The sequence below is a fragment of the Thermobia domestica genome, chromosome 1 (genome assembly GCF_964235325.1).
Source record: "Thermobia domestica chromosome 1, izTheDome1.hap1.1, whole genome shotgun sequence".
Lineage (NCBI taxonomy): Eukaryota > Metazoa > Arthropoda > Insecta > Zygentoma > Lepismatidae > Thermobia > Thermobia domestica.
This window is the reverse complement of record NC_137454.1, coordinates 106325527-106340956: the sequence shown is the minus strand read 5'-3', so window position 1 is coordinate 106340956 and position 15430 is coordinate 106325527. Positions and strand designations below refer to the sequence as shown.

General features: G+C 36.0%; 1 protein-coding gene across 1 annotated transcript in view; it reads right to left on the bottom strand.

Moving 5' to 3' along the window:
• Window positions 1-3389: 3389 nt before the first annotated feature.
• PIG-U (phosphatidylinositol glycan anchor biosynthesis class U) overlaps window positions 3390-15430 on the bottom strand; it is a 32656-nt gene continuing 20615 nt past the window's right edge. Inside the window, exons 6-7 of the mRNA XM_081761573.1 lie at window positions 10233-10375; window positions 3390-3794 (exon numbers count right to left, since the gene is read on the bottom strand). Of these exons, the coding sequence (XP_081617699.1) occupies window positions 3684-3794; window positions 10233-10375 (254 nt within the window). The 3' untranslated portion in view covers window positions 3390-3683. The remainder of the gene's footprint in view (window positions 3795-10232; window positions 10376-15430) is intronic.

The window sequence follows — 15430 nt, the reverse complement described above, 5'->3', positions numbered from 1 at the left end:
AACACTTTATTCACTAAGTCGTCTTAGATTTTTCTCCAATCTCTAAAAGCGGGTGGTTTTTCGTGATTAAGATAGCGAGGGACGAATATAGAACCTGACAATCGGGTGGTACCTGCAAAAATCGGGTAATATGACAACACTAAGCTAAATAGAAAATAAGGTATATCCCTATTTAAGATCACTACACCTGCAACCCATGAAATCCAATTTGAAATCTTATCCACTTAGACTGAGATCTTTTATATTATCATTACTCTTTCACTTTGTTTCGAAATAGTACTGCCACTCTTTCTTTTGTTAACAAAAAAACACCACCTCCCTTTCTTAAAAAAAAAAGAAAAGAAAAAATTTAGATCGCAATACACAATTTTATTGTTGATTTGTTGCCACTCCGATAAATGTGAATGTTGTGGTTTTGCATGTGTTGACTGGTTTCTTATCGCAAGTCCCAGACACCTGCAATAGTTCATACGTGAAGGGAACACCGATCATATTTTATTCTATATCTTTTTACTTCGCAATAACGATAGCCGTGCCTCTTTGTGAGAAACTGCAACTTATTTTTTTTTATTCTGCCAATTGTAAAAGAATACTAAACAAGAATTTCCCTACACGTTAAGACATTTTAAGAAAAAATATCTTCTTTCACCTCTGCAAATTTTGAGCATTTTTTCCCTACGCCGGGGGAAATTTCCCTCCATCTGGCAACTGTGAGCCGAAGATGGGAAAGATTCTTTGCTGTTTCCTCGTCGTTACTTGATAATAGTGCTCTCGAATTTTTGTGACTTCTGCAGTTTTCGGTTTTTGAGAAAATCGGTTTTCAAAACCGAAACCGCAAAAGCGGTTTTCAAAACCGAAACCGCAAATGCGGTTTTCAAAACCGACATTTCGGTTTTATGAAATTTCACTTTTTTTCAAAAACCGGTTTTCGTTTTTTTCAAAAACCGATTTCGACAGCACTACTCTGTACACCCATTGAACATTAATGAAATATGCATTTTTGTATTGCGTATGCGTGACTTCCTTTACGCTGATAAAGACCATCATCCACAGTTTCTGGAGTTCAAAATAGGGCCTCTTGAAATTTTTGCTTTTTCGCGATTTTGGACAGCCCTAGTTCTGAAACTATGCACTTTTCACCATAGGTCCATATGAACTTTTTCTCTTATTTTGATCTGAGGAACAGCCTTGCAAACCTAGGCCCGAAGACGGCCCGGATAGATCTGTATTGTGTCCGGCTCGACCCGACCCGGATCTCGAGCCGGGCGGAGAACGGGCCGGACCCTAAACTGGCCGGGCGTAACCGGCCTGACAACAACAAAGTCTGATATGTCAAGTCAATCCTTCAATATCCAATGGAAAATGAGAAATGTGTCGTCATAATATTGCAATGTCTATTTGTCCTTCAGAATGGGAAAATCGTGTGAAAGGTTTGCTTTCTATATCCTTATTCTGTCTGTTTATATGTTATCTGCCTTGCTCTGTCCAGCCATGTTTATTATACAACAATACAGCTCATGGACATAAAAGTCCTGTATTACACTCATTAGTGTGTTACGAGTAACAGAGAAGATATGTAAAACTGCTACACCGTATGCAATACTAATACTACAACAACTACTGCTAATACTACTATTACTATTACGATTACGAATGCTAGTGCTAATTCCACTATTGCTGCCACTGCTACTTATTACTATACTAATACGACAGAGAATACCACTACTGCTATTACTAGTAATACGAAAACAAAACAAGTAAAATGAATCTTTGAGTTTTACGTCCCACAGTTATGCCGGCTAGGCTAAAGGAGACAGTGATGAAAAATAAATGAAATGGTGGAATGAATAAAGTAGGAGGAAACGGGAGAACACCGAGAAAACCCCCCACAAGGGTTTGTCCACCACAAAGTTCACTTTGGCGTGAGCTGAGATCAAACCAGGGACCTCATGCACCAAAGGTAAACGCTCAACCACTGAGCCACCGTTCCAGGAACACCTAATTGACCCTGGTGTCTTGGTGATTTATTTGATCATTATATTTTGTTATATTTGTAGTATCATACTATAAACAATACAGGATCATGTAACACTATTTGGTATTTATCTTGCTGATTGAACATTACTGCAAATTGCACAACACTACAGTTCACGGTTTCGGCTTCCGTGGTCTAATGGTAGCGTACAAAATTTACTTACTAGGTAAAATACTTAACTTTATCATACGTTCTTTAGTTAACTACGGCTCAGGACGTATGGATGATGATGGAATGAAAACAGTGGGAGGAACGGGACCACCCCGAAAACTCTCACGCACACGGTGTGTGTCCACCACAAAGCTCACATAGCACGTGCAGGAATTGATCCGACGACCTCTAGCACCAGATATGAGTGCTTCACCTACTGAGCCACCGTTGTCCTTTGTAGATCAAGCATCGGTTTACATTCTACGCAAACCGGCCATAATAACTAGCATTTTTACGTTTTTTTTCTATACTTAGAAGATAAATTCTGTACCACCAGACATGTCAACTCTAACGCGAAGTCGTAGCAGTTGTAGTATTAGCAGTGGTGGTGGTGGTAGTAGTAGTAGTAGTACTAATAATAATAATAATAATAATAATAATAGTAGTAGTAGTAGTATTACAGTACTTTACAGTCTTGAATAAAGAGTAAGTTTCCCAAACACATTACGATTAATATAGGCTGACAACATTAGCTTCCGATTCGTCTTTCAGTGTGTCCGGGCCGAGCCGGGCCGGCCCGAAAATACATGTGCCCGATTCGGCCCTATAGCATTTGTGTCCGACCCAGAATGTGCCCAGCCCGGTTCTGCCCAGTCTAGTTTGATATTACTTGAAACGGGCAGGGCCGGGCCGGGTAATCCGCTGGGTCAAACGGACGCGTCCGGCCCGTGCAGGGCTCTCATTCCACCGATTATTTCATAACTATTTACTTTCAGTAATTATCCGTCTCTCAAATGGACTTCGTATCAATAACATAAACTAGTTTAAAATGCAGTGATATATATATATATATATATATATATATATATATATATATTGAGAGAGAGAGAATCACTCAATATTCCGAGAATCCGTTTTTTTTTTTTTAACGTATTTTGATTTTTAATTGATCTGACGACACATAATTGAGTTAAAATAAAATTTGGGATGTTTTCCTTTTAAATGTGTCAGGATAAGCTACATTTTATATGAGTCAAGGTGTCAAATAGTATTTACCAGTTAGTTCCCAACACAAACTTACCAAAAGGAGTACACTTTTGAGCAAGAAAGCAAAGAGTACAAATACCGGTCTGAATAAGTGCTTCCTTGTTTCTCACCAAGAGGTTTAAAATGGAAACAACGTTGACATCAATAAAAGAGATAGTTATGGCTTCTTAGAAGTCGTAGTTTTTTATTAACACAATTTACAATGATAATGTTCTCAGAAATTGACACGCTGACATACACAACCTTTCTCTCATTTCAAAAATGTCTTCAGCGTTGCTGTGACTAGGGTTTTACAACAGGTATGAAATTATTTTAAAAAACTGTATACAAAATTATATAAGACAGGAATGATTAATACCTAAGTTATAAATATCAGGTAAAGCTCTCACTACAGAAAAGTGTGTTTCTAGTCACTGATTACAAAGAAAATCACACTTTTTATGTTTCTGAGTTATTCAAGGGCAAGTTTCGCTGGTTTTCCATCAATTTCTTTCTTCAATCCATGTTGAAGGAAAAATTCCCGTTTAATGTAGGCAAACAGAACATCGGTTATAAGGAAGATCTGGAAGAGAAAATTTGTGATGAAAAAAGTAGTATTGTGGAATGGATTTTTCATCAGTTATTCTAACCAATTAACTCCTACTTTTAATTATTTGTATCCTCAATGTTATTTTCCATTGTTTCGTGTTACTTCATTGGTTTTTCGGTCCATTAGCTGAGATATGAGATGCACCCAAAATTTCCGGTAATTTTAATATTCGTCTAAAGCTGTACAATTCTCGCCGCTAGTGATTTTTTGTTGTATATTTGAACTGGCAGTCTCCCAAGTGGCATTGTTGACAGTGCATGAGTTTCTTAGTTTTTGCTGGTTTCCTTAGACCGTTATGCTGTGGCTACGAATTTCTAAATTATTAAGTTTTGTTACAAGCTAAAGAAAATTGCAGCTGATACCCATCGAATGGTAAAGGAGGATTATGGTGAGCAAGCTTTAAGTCAAGCAAGAATATTTATGTGGTTTAAAAGTTTCGAAGATGGTTGGAAGTCTGTGCAGGTTAACGAACATTCAAATTGACAGTCAGCATCGCAACTCTGAAACGATCGGGATATTGCCTGAAGTAGTCCATGAGGAAAAAAAAAAAAAAAAGCAAACAATCCATGTTTGTAATAGAGTTGGACTGTCCTACTTAATGTCTCAAAGCATTCCAGCGGATGAAATGAACATGAGACGAATTGCAAAAAAGTTTTGATCAACACCTTTTTTTTTTTTTTTTTTTTTTTTTTTTTTGTGTGTGTGTGTGTGACTGTCTCGTCTATTCGCCTGACAGCTTCTCACGATTACTACCTCTTCCCTAACAGGAAATTGAAGTTGAAAAGGTGATGTTTAATTCAATCGAATATATTTAAGATAAATCGCTACAGTTCTTGAACACCCTACAACCAGCAGACTTCGTGCATTGCTTCCAACAATGCGAAAATCGACGAATCGTTGCATACAAATTCAAGGTGACGGTAGAAATTAGGAACTGAGGTAAGTTTTCTAATTTTTACGAGAAATAATCTGAAAGTTTCGGTAGCATCTCCTATCTCAGTTGGCAGACTTTGTCTTTTGCACAGTTACTTTAATTTATACTTTATTTTTTTGTTTTGTGTACAATTATCTCAATTTGTTAAGTATATAATTTAAACCTCAAGGGGTAATTTTGATACTTATAGTCTGCAATTTATTAGCTACACGTCACACAATACGAAGATTGAAAAAGACATTTCCGTGGTTACTCCTTCCGAAATGTATTAATGATTTCGAACACAATGTAAGTGATATAAAGTACACATATGTTTTCTTTACACTGAGGTAAGTTATGTGGTCATCATACAGTTCTTAATCTTCGGAAGACATATAATTTTATTCAGTTTGCATTTATATCCACCGTCCTACGCTAAATAGTCAATTCAGTTCGCTGAGTACGATGATTGTATGTCTCTTTTTAACTGGAAATTCTTTAGATTTCTGTATCTAGTTAAACTGTTCCAAAGATATGTAAACAGAACACTAAACTAATTACCAGGGCCCGGATCTTGTTGACAAGTCAACTTTTTTCTGTTACGCATAGGACAAGGCAACTTCAAATAAAAACGTTATCCTTCAACTCAAGGTTCTAAAAGTATATTGTTTTAGGGTCAACTTTTGGTCACTTTTTGCTGTTTTGAAATTTCAGGTCATTTTTTAATATTTTAAGGTAACTTTTAGGTCACTTATGGTCTTTTTATTCTTATTTTCTACATAAGGAAATCTTTAAATGAACACGGTTTACGGATGTGGAAAAGACGAAGTTGAATAATCTCTTTTCTTACTTCCTGACTATTGGAGTAGAAAAACTGCATTCTTATCAAGCTAATGAAAACTAAACTGTAACTGGTTAACGAAAGGTCGGGGTTGGTAGGTGGCCAAACAGATAGTTTTGAGTTATTGACCACAAAGAATGTGATCACGTGAATAACTAAAATGGATTAGAAGGCGTACAAGGGCTTTAAACAAGCTTTTATCTATTATTTTCATGTAGTCTAAGCTTGCTAAGTTTTATTGTTTAAGAGTGCTTCCTAGTTTCAACTTGGGAGTGAATTGACGCTTGCAATACTTACATTGCCGTACAATGAATGGACTGATCAATAGAAATAAATGATCAATGGACTGTAACTAACTGAAACAAAACTTTTTGAATATGAGTGAAAAATGTTAATTAAAAATCTAATGGACATTAAAAATTGTCAATGTTTAACGAAATAAAAGTTTGAGAAAATGTAAGTTTTAAGGTCAATTTTTGTGATTTTTAGGGTCATTTTACAGGAATTTTAGTGTCATTTTATAGGTCACTTTTTAAAAATTTTTAGGTCAACAAGATCCGGGCCCTGCTAATTACATTATATATAGATAACAATATGTATAGAGTGCAACAGTGTGTACATGAACGGAGACTGTTATCTTCACAACAAATGTTGCACATTTAAACAGGAAGTAATTTCATATGATATGAGTTGTATAGTATTAAATAAATAGGAGTCTCAAAGTGCTTAATACGAAAAGTGTTCAATAAAAACTGACACTCTTGGTGTCACCAATCTATTACTACAGATTATATATATATATATATATATATATATATATATATATATATATATATATATATATATATATATATATGTATATAGATAGATAGATAGATATATATATATATAGATAGATAGATATATGAGGACGAGTCAAAAATTATCTACAATTTTGTCATAACTTTTCTTACATTGCGCACTTTGTCTTCTGTTCTTGCATATTTTACTGTTATACTGTTGTGGTAATGCTGTGAAAGTGTAATCTTAATTCTTCCATTTTTCTTCCTTCTGTTGCAGATGTATCATGATTGCTCCATTAGAAGTTTGCACCAAAGAGGAACAACGAGTAGTGATCCGATTCCTCTGGCCGGAGTGTGTCAAAGGGTCAGACATTCATTGCAGATTATCATCACAATATGGGAGAAGTGCACTATCACGTAAAACTGTGTTTTTGTGGTTCGAGAAGTTTAAAAGTGGTCGAAGAAGTGTAACGCATGAAGAGGGAGTAGGACGGCCATCACAGATGACAACATTCAGCAAGCTCGATAGATGGTTCTGGCGAATAGGCGAATCACTATCGATGAGGTAGCAGCTGCTTGGAACATCAGTCATGGCTCTGCCCATCAAATCATCCATAACGAGCTCGGTTTTCATGAAGTCTGTGCACGGTGGGTACCAAGAAAGCTTACTGCAAAACACAAGCTCACTCGTGTTAGGGTCTGTCAACGCTTACTCACTCGCTTCAACAACGAAGGTGATGCATTTTTAAGCAGAATAGTCGCCGGCGATGAAACATGGGTTCATCGCTATGAGCCAGAATCAAAGCGCCACAGTATGCAGTGGAAACACCCTGGATCTCCGACAAAGAAAAAATTCAAGACTGAGCCATCCGCAGGAAAGGTTATGTTAACTGTGTTTTGGGACTCACAGGGGCTCATAATGGCAGAGTTCATGGAAAAGGTAAAGACGATCAACAGTGCGAGTTATAGTGAAATGTTGGAAAAGAACCTGAAGCCGGCAATTCGAAACAAACGCCGAGGTTTGTTGTCGAAGAAAGTTTTGTTGTTGCATGACAATGCACGGCCACACACGGCTCATCACACTACTGAAACCATCAACAAGCTGAAATTTGAGTTATTGGAACACCCTCCATACAGCCCAGACCTAGCTCCATTTGACTTTCACTTGTTTGGGCCACTCAAAGACTTTGCGTGGACGCCGATTTGCCTCAGATTTAGACATGCAAAATGCGGTACAGAAGTGGCTTCACGACCAACCGAAAATCTTTTATTTGGAAGGAATACGTAAGTTCGTTGACTGTTGGGCCAAGTGCATTGATAAGGGGAGAGATTACTTAGAAAAATGATGTGCATAGTATAACCCTAGCTTCATGTAAATAAACTGTAGAATGAAAAGTGTAGATAATTTTTGACTTAACCTCGTATATATATATATATATATATATATATATATATTCATAACTTTAATTCTGTGTGTTTAGGAATTCGTTCATTCCATGACATACATAAAACACACCTCTAGACATGTGCAAGTGATCATGTAAAATTGTATGAATGTTCCCCACCGATATTGTTATTATTTGTGCAAGTTGTCGAACAAACAAGCATGGGTCAGTGCATAATATAAATGATAGCTGAAGTATTGATTATTTCTCCCCTTAATGTTGTAACTACTGTGCCTTCTCCTCCCTACAGGCATTCACGCACATCTTGAAATATTTTGTGCTATCGAGACTAGGCTAGATAAAATTTCACAAACTTATCGAAAGTTTTTCCGAGTTTTTCGTAGATTGTCGAAGAAATCTTGTTCAAAAAAATACAACATTTAATGCCATTACATGCTCGCGATAATCATCGATCTTTGCAGTTTACAAACAGGGTGGACACATACACATGCATTTGCATTAACTGTTACAGCTTAACTGGTTACACAACTTCTCTAAGTTTCTGAGGCAAGATCTCAACTGTTGACGTTGCCATTTAGTTCACAGTAATCAATCAATCAACTGACTGAGGCACAGACATAGCTAATTTTTGCGCTGAGAGGTGACGGGTACTATTATTATACGCAAGATTGTAATGTCAGTCTTAATTAAACACTCTGTGTCATTGGATGGAATAATTTACCTTTATGAATGGCAACATTTTATGTATTAATATGAGGGTTTTATGAATTAATACAAGGATTAAGTCATAAGTCATGGCAACCATTTTTTTTTTAAATGGGCATAACAGAACAGATCGAAGATACACGTTGTAAAGGGCATGGACCATCGAATAGCCTTTTTAGAAGACTGGATGCAGGAGGCTTTCTTGGAGAACAAACAAAACACAGGTGAGCAACGAACTACTTACACAGACTTTACAATCGTACACAGTACAGGTCTTGCAAGTTACTCTGGACCTGGACCTGTTTAGCAACCTTCGAAGTAGTCTCTAAGTTCATTGATCGTCCGTTGTAAGCAAGAAGGGAAGTGTTGAATACAATCTGCTTTATGTGAAGTGCTACCATGAGCCACCTCATGTCGAAATACCGTCACAATATCTGGTTTGTTAGCAAAACTTTCCCCACGCAACGGCTGTTTCACTTTGGGGATCAGATTATAACTGCATGAACTAAGATCAGGAGAATATGGGCGTGGAAGTACTTTTCCAGTGTCTATCGCTGCATAAGCACTGTTCCAGCACCATCATCCGTACATCCTTGTCCGTGGAAACATGACTCCTGCGTAATAGATCGGCAGTAGGCATTCTATCCCTTTGAAAGCCGCTATCCAAATCGCCACTGGTCGATAGGGACGGTACCTAGTGGTTCCTGTAACTCTGAGTGGCATTCATGCCGCGGAGAAATGCTACTTTCACATACCCACGTTGTTCATTCTCCCTGACCTCCATTCCGGACCACTGTTGCTTACCTACTGAAGTTCAGGTCGTGGTCAGATATGCAGCTCTACTCACATACACCGTCTGCTGGGACATTACATGCCTCACTCAACATTACATGCCATATGCTTTCCAATATGTATCTGAGATCTGCTCTGTTATACCCCCTGCAAAAGACAAAATGTTGGCATGACGTATGACTTAACCCCTCGTATTTTGATTTTGTTATTCTATTTAGAGTTCATAAATAAATCTTTATACAACGTAATTTGTTAATCATACATTCAAAATATATTTAATCATCATATAGAAAATAACTGTTTCACGAAGAGACCCATTTTCCTTGTTTTAAAATCAAGAAAATATCAACATGACTGTTTCTTTTTTATATTTTTAAAATCTTACCATACTACATTTATTTCTTAAAAATCTTCAAAAATTGAATTAAATTACCGTATATTTCTGAACACAAGACGTTCGCTCATATTTTTAACGAAAAAAAAAAAAAAGCACCTATAGCACATATTGGGTATATTACTACAAAACTAGACTAATCGTCCCTCTTAGCCTCAAGGGCATAAATGTGGGACGTTAAACTCAAAGATTTTAAAGATTTTCAAAAATACATTTACTCAAATTAACTAGACATCCTTTAGTCTTCCTTATTGGAAGAATTCACTGAATCTGCGAATGTTTAACGTTAAAGCGTAGATGACGAAGAGGATAAAGTTGAGGTTAATGGAGGCTCACGATTCTGTTTAATCAAGGAAAACTCCACATCATATGTCACGTAAGCAAGACGATCCCGTATTTCGAGCTGGACATTGCAGCAAAAACCTTCGTCTTGAATTCAGAGATAAACGGTATTTGCTTTGTAGTCTTTACATTTCAATACATTGAAATTTATTTAGTTTTGAATAGATTTTATCATTTTAATTACTGAATCTTGTTTTGATCTCTAGGTAATTTACTACTACTACAACTGTCCATACCTGAGCTGTTCCAAAGGCCAAAGTCACACCAAAATAGAAGTTAGCGTTCGCCGATCTCGAATAGATCCATAAATGCCATAAAATTGGGCCCAGTACTGACGTAATAAGGAAGAAACATCCGACAATGAATCCTTGCTGCATATCTAAAAATATAATGTGATTACTAATACTTAAACATATGAACATATGTATTATACTGATAAAAATAAGTTAGTAAAATAAAATCATCGCAGTACTCTATTCACCACAACAAGTGATGAGCAATATAGCATGTATAATAGACTAACTCTCAACCACTACGATCTTTTTAATGCATTTTCATTGGATAATTGACTACATTAGGAGGCATGAAGAAGTCACTCTATTGGCTATTGAGGAAAAGGCAGAAAGAAAAATTTTTCAGAGCATGGGCGTCTCTGATTTAATCGTTGTAGAAAAAGTGGTTAAGCATCTTCTGAGTAGGTATGATTTTTTTTTAAAGAGAAGTGTAATTTTTTTTTCTTTTTAACATAATTATATTACTTAATATTTAGTCCCATTAATATATATTTTAAAAAAAAGTGTTGCTAGGTATTCAATTTTCAATTTTAATATATATAGGAGGCGTTACAACAACATCGAAAATGTTAATTGTGAAATACATCTCTATTTTTATTAATTTTCACATCGTTGTTCTATTTTTTTTTTTTCAACCGTTTAATATGGTCAAATTGATTTGACCGACTACACCACTGACTCTGGAATCAGACCAGCGGGTATGCCAACTTTTAAGTTTCTATCTCAATTTCTCCAAAGATTATTTAGTTTTAAGCACTTTCTTGCATTTTTGCCCTACTATGTGCTGTTGTGAAATTTGAATCGAAAATTAACATGGTATCAGGAGTAACCAACAAAAAATGTGAAAACAATTTCAGGTTAAAATAAATATGAAAAAGATTACAGCAAATTGGCTGGGACAACTGAAATCTGAGCAAGGAAAGCAGGATAAATAGCTTGTTTTCAATACTTAGATAGTGCTTTTAAAGAAAGTATGAAAAATAAATAAATAAATAAATAAATATATGATAAATAAAAGAGCAACACAGTGAGAAATGGTGAAATGTCTTTAAGATGATTCTGGTAATAATGATAAGAAGGATGCTACATGAGTCACTGAATGAAAAGTTATAAAAAGAGTTAAATGTTGAGTATTTTATTCTATGGTGCAGAAACATAGACATTTTGAGTTCTCCGAAATTTGTAGGTTGAGGAGAATGGAAAATTTCAGCTGATTAAAATGATAAACCAATAAGAGGCATTATGAACAGAGTAGAGTAAGAGATTTTCTGGGTGCGTCGACATCGAGGTCTGCTTGCACCCATGCAGAAACCTAACAGAGAAACAAATTAAAACTAAATCAACAGTAATAAAACTAGAAATAAGTTAATTAAAATATATGAAAAAACATCCACACACGAGCTAAAATCAGAGTGCATGCAAAATCTGAAGCTATTGGAAAAGCAACAGCAGTCCACGAAGAAAACGCGTGTCATCACTAAGGAGCAAGTACAGATCTCTGGAAGCTTGTAACGTTGTCGATGCCAAGCCAGAGCGGGGCAATCAATAAGAAGATGACGAATAGGTAAAAAGTCTCCACACAAGACACATTCTCTACCGTACGATCAGCACCCCAAGAACGATGAGAAAAGACTTGCAAAATGTTGATCGCTCTCAAGCAAGTATATTTCAGATCACGCACATCCTCATACCAAGTTAGTTTATGGTTAAATTGTACGCCAAGAAATCGAACACTACTAGCAAACGGAAGGCATGTTCCACGAAAATAAAGGTCAGGATCGGAAATACAGGTACGTAACCGACAAAAATGAACACACTTGATTTTTTTTTCAACGGAAAAACGAAACCCAATCTGCGTTGTCCAGGTGTATAAACGATTCAGAGTAAGTTGGAACTGGCGGGTACATGTACGGAGGTCACGGGAACGACAATAGAGGTAAGGTCATTAACATAAAAAAGGCCACGAAGAGTTGGTAAATGAGATATGACATTATTGATGGCAACAGCAAGGGGCATTATGAATAACAGGAGTGAAACAATTTAATGTGAAACAATTAAAAAGATGTTAGGATAATATTGAAGAAAAAGTTGCACTCTGAGTGAGGTGAGAGAAGGTATGATGGAAAGAAAACAATGATAGTACAGAAATATAAAGTAGATGTGTCTAAATATGTACCAAGTGACCTTTCAGTAATGGATGAATTATATCATGATTAATTATACTGGTAGAGGTAGAAACCCAATCCCGTTAGCTCAAGTAGCTTTACATCACGATTTTTACGTAAATTTAGTTGGTAACTAAGCATTCTTTGTTCTAGTCGTTCCCCTCAACGTTTTCATGCCAGCCACTCCCATGACTCAGAGGAAGAGATAAAGGAAGAAAATATACGGGCCAAACAATACAAAATGCAGGAACAAAAACTACACGAGAAAAAGTTTGACTTAGATTGGAAAGAATGTAACGCTACGTCAAACCAATCAATAGACTGCTGACTTACAACAAGGAAGACGAATTTTCATTATTGTACTTTTAAGCTACTGATGTCACTGCGATTTACATGTATTCAAATAACTTCTTCCATTATTAAAAAATAAATAACGAAATGTCAAAACTCTCCCCGCTGATCTAGCATTCTAGAGCGTACGCCTTTAGTGAACGGGCGCTCAGGTTCGATTCCTGGTGGAAGACCCTTGAAATTGCAGTGCTGGGCAAAATAGGCAAACAAATCTATTTGAAATGCAAAATACAAAATAGTATCACAAAACGTATTTAAAATACAAAATACAAAATACAAAATAGATATCAGAAGTGTGTTTAAAATAAAAAATACGTATTTCAAATACATTTGCAAAATACAAAATAGATATCACTAACTTTATACATAGTCTGCAAAATGTTTGTATTGATTATGGTTCATATAATAGTTTAGACATCAAACGCAATCATTTTGCACTAACCAACATCAAATACTTCCACTTGGCTTACATAAAACACGATTCTTTCATATAAAGAAATGCTTATTCGCTTTCAGCAACAATTGTTTCTCGAATATTTTGTCACTCACACTCATTCTGCGGGGTCTCATAATGGGGTCCCCAAATGTGAAAAGTCATTCAACAGCTGCTGAACTTGGCACACATGTATTGAATTTTTTTAAAAATAATTTAAGAACAAAAGGGTACTTCTCCAGTACACACAGTGAAGTATCTGAGTCCTCAAGGTACTGGAGACATTACAACTGAGGATTGGAGGACGCACAGATATTCTCCTCGTGATCGCTGGTGTCCAGTTCGAACAGATAATATTGTTCATCAAGATCATCTGCTTTCTCATTTGGTGGTACAGTCTCGTCAGTTGAGTGTTCATGGCGAATCTTTTCCATAAATGCTCTTTCACAGATGATCGATTTTCCTTGGGAACCCATCTAAGTAATAATAATAATAAACAAACAGAACGAGTGACAGATGCAAGGATAACACCATTTATTGATGACTCCAGGCTTAATTATTCAAGGAATCTTTTGTGCATACCCTTTAACAATGCCTTTACTAGCGGATTACAATATTTAATGAACGTAGTTCAAGTTTTTCCAGAACTTTCTTCATGCGAATAGGTTCTGGGATGAGCTCGCGATACAAGAAAGTCAGACGATTTGAGTCGATCAAGTCCTTGTGCGATGCGCTCCACTCAATTTAAGTATTTGTCAGAACCGTAGCTAGAGATTTTAGCTCCCGGGGCGAAGTAGAATTCGGCGTCCCCCCTACACTCACATTACCAACCTTTTCCCTTTTTTTTTATTATTACATATAAGAACCAGCTTTTGTTATTATACTACGCTGGACTTTTAACAAGCTGCTTCGACAGCCAAAGGTGATCATTATGTATTCTTTTACAAATAAGACTTGTTTACAAGAAGCTTATTTTGGACTTTTTGTTGAACTCAACAAAACTACTTTTGGCTGTATACAAATCCACTAGGGGAACAGTTACGGAAATTTACAACTCATACAACGTTTCATACTATCGATAAGAAATGGAATGTTAATACATTACTTATTATGTGCTTTTAAAATGTTCGACATGGATGACAGCATTAATTTTCAGTAATAATTGTAAACTTTCGCAATTTTATTCTGTATGTGACCACACAAGTAACATTTTAATTTCGATTCTTTTACGGCAAAAAAATATTTTGTGAAATGTAACGGAAATTCAGAAGTCCTCCTCTTTGTGAATTTCTCAATGTTGATCAATAGAGGTAAAGAATATGTTTAATGTTTGTATTTAAAATTCAAAATATAGTTTGGCTACTTACATATGTTTGAAATTACAGAAATTACTTAATTTTTTAATGAATGAAAGTAAGTTCTGAATTTAAGGTCACTTCTTATTAATTTAATTAACACATTAAAAATACACTAACACAGCCACCCAACCCCCCATATATATATATCCCTTTGGGGATCCTATGGTACAGTTTTGTACCATACGCGTTTTTCATGGTACATTGCGTTATTTCTCTTCTATTTGAGCTTTTTCGTCTTTTTTTTTTTTTTTTTTTCAAGTCCAGAGGCCTTGTAGAAGACATTACGTATGGTTTCAGACCGTCCTGCGTCCAGACATAGGAGGTGATGACGTCATAAGTCAAAAATTTCTTTTCTCATTTTCTAAGCCTATGTTCAATATTTTTTGGCGGGCTTATTTTTCTACGTAGAAGATTGAAATTTTGCACAAACATTCAGTCCACCGAGTAGTATTTACCAGATTTTTTGTTCCGATGTCAGTGCTAAAACAGGGGGGGAACCAGAGGGGAAAAGGGGTAAAAAAAAGGGATTTTTTTACCCCCAAAATCCCGTTTCTCGTCATTTTCCCGCCTCACATACATGATAGGACCACGTGAGTCTTACTGTCTGAAAGGCCGTTCCATTCTGAAGAGAATGACGGTCGAATTATTATTCTAGGGTAATTAGGGACGTCTCAGGGATTTTTTGAAAAATATTCTTCTATATAGGGAAATATGGGGCATTGTCGGTATATATATTTTTGGCGGGCTTATTTTTGAACGTAGAAGATTGAAATTTTGCACAAACATTCAGTCCACCGAGTAGTATTTACCAGAAATTTTTTTCCGATTTCTGCG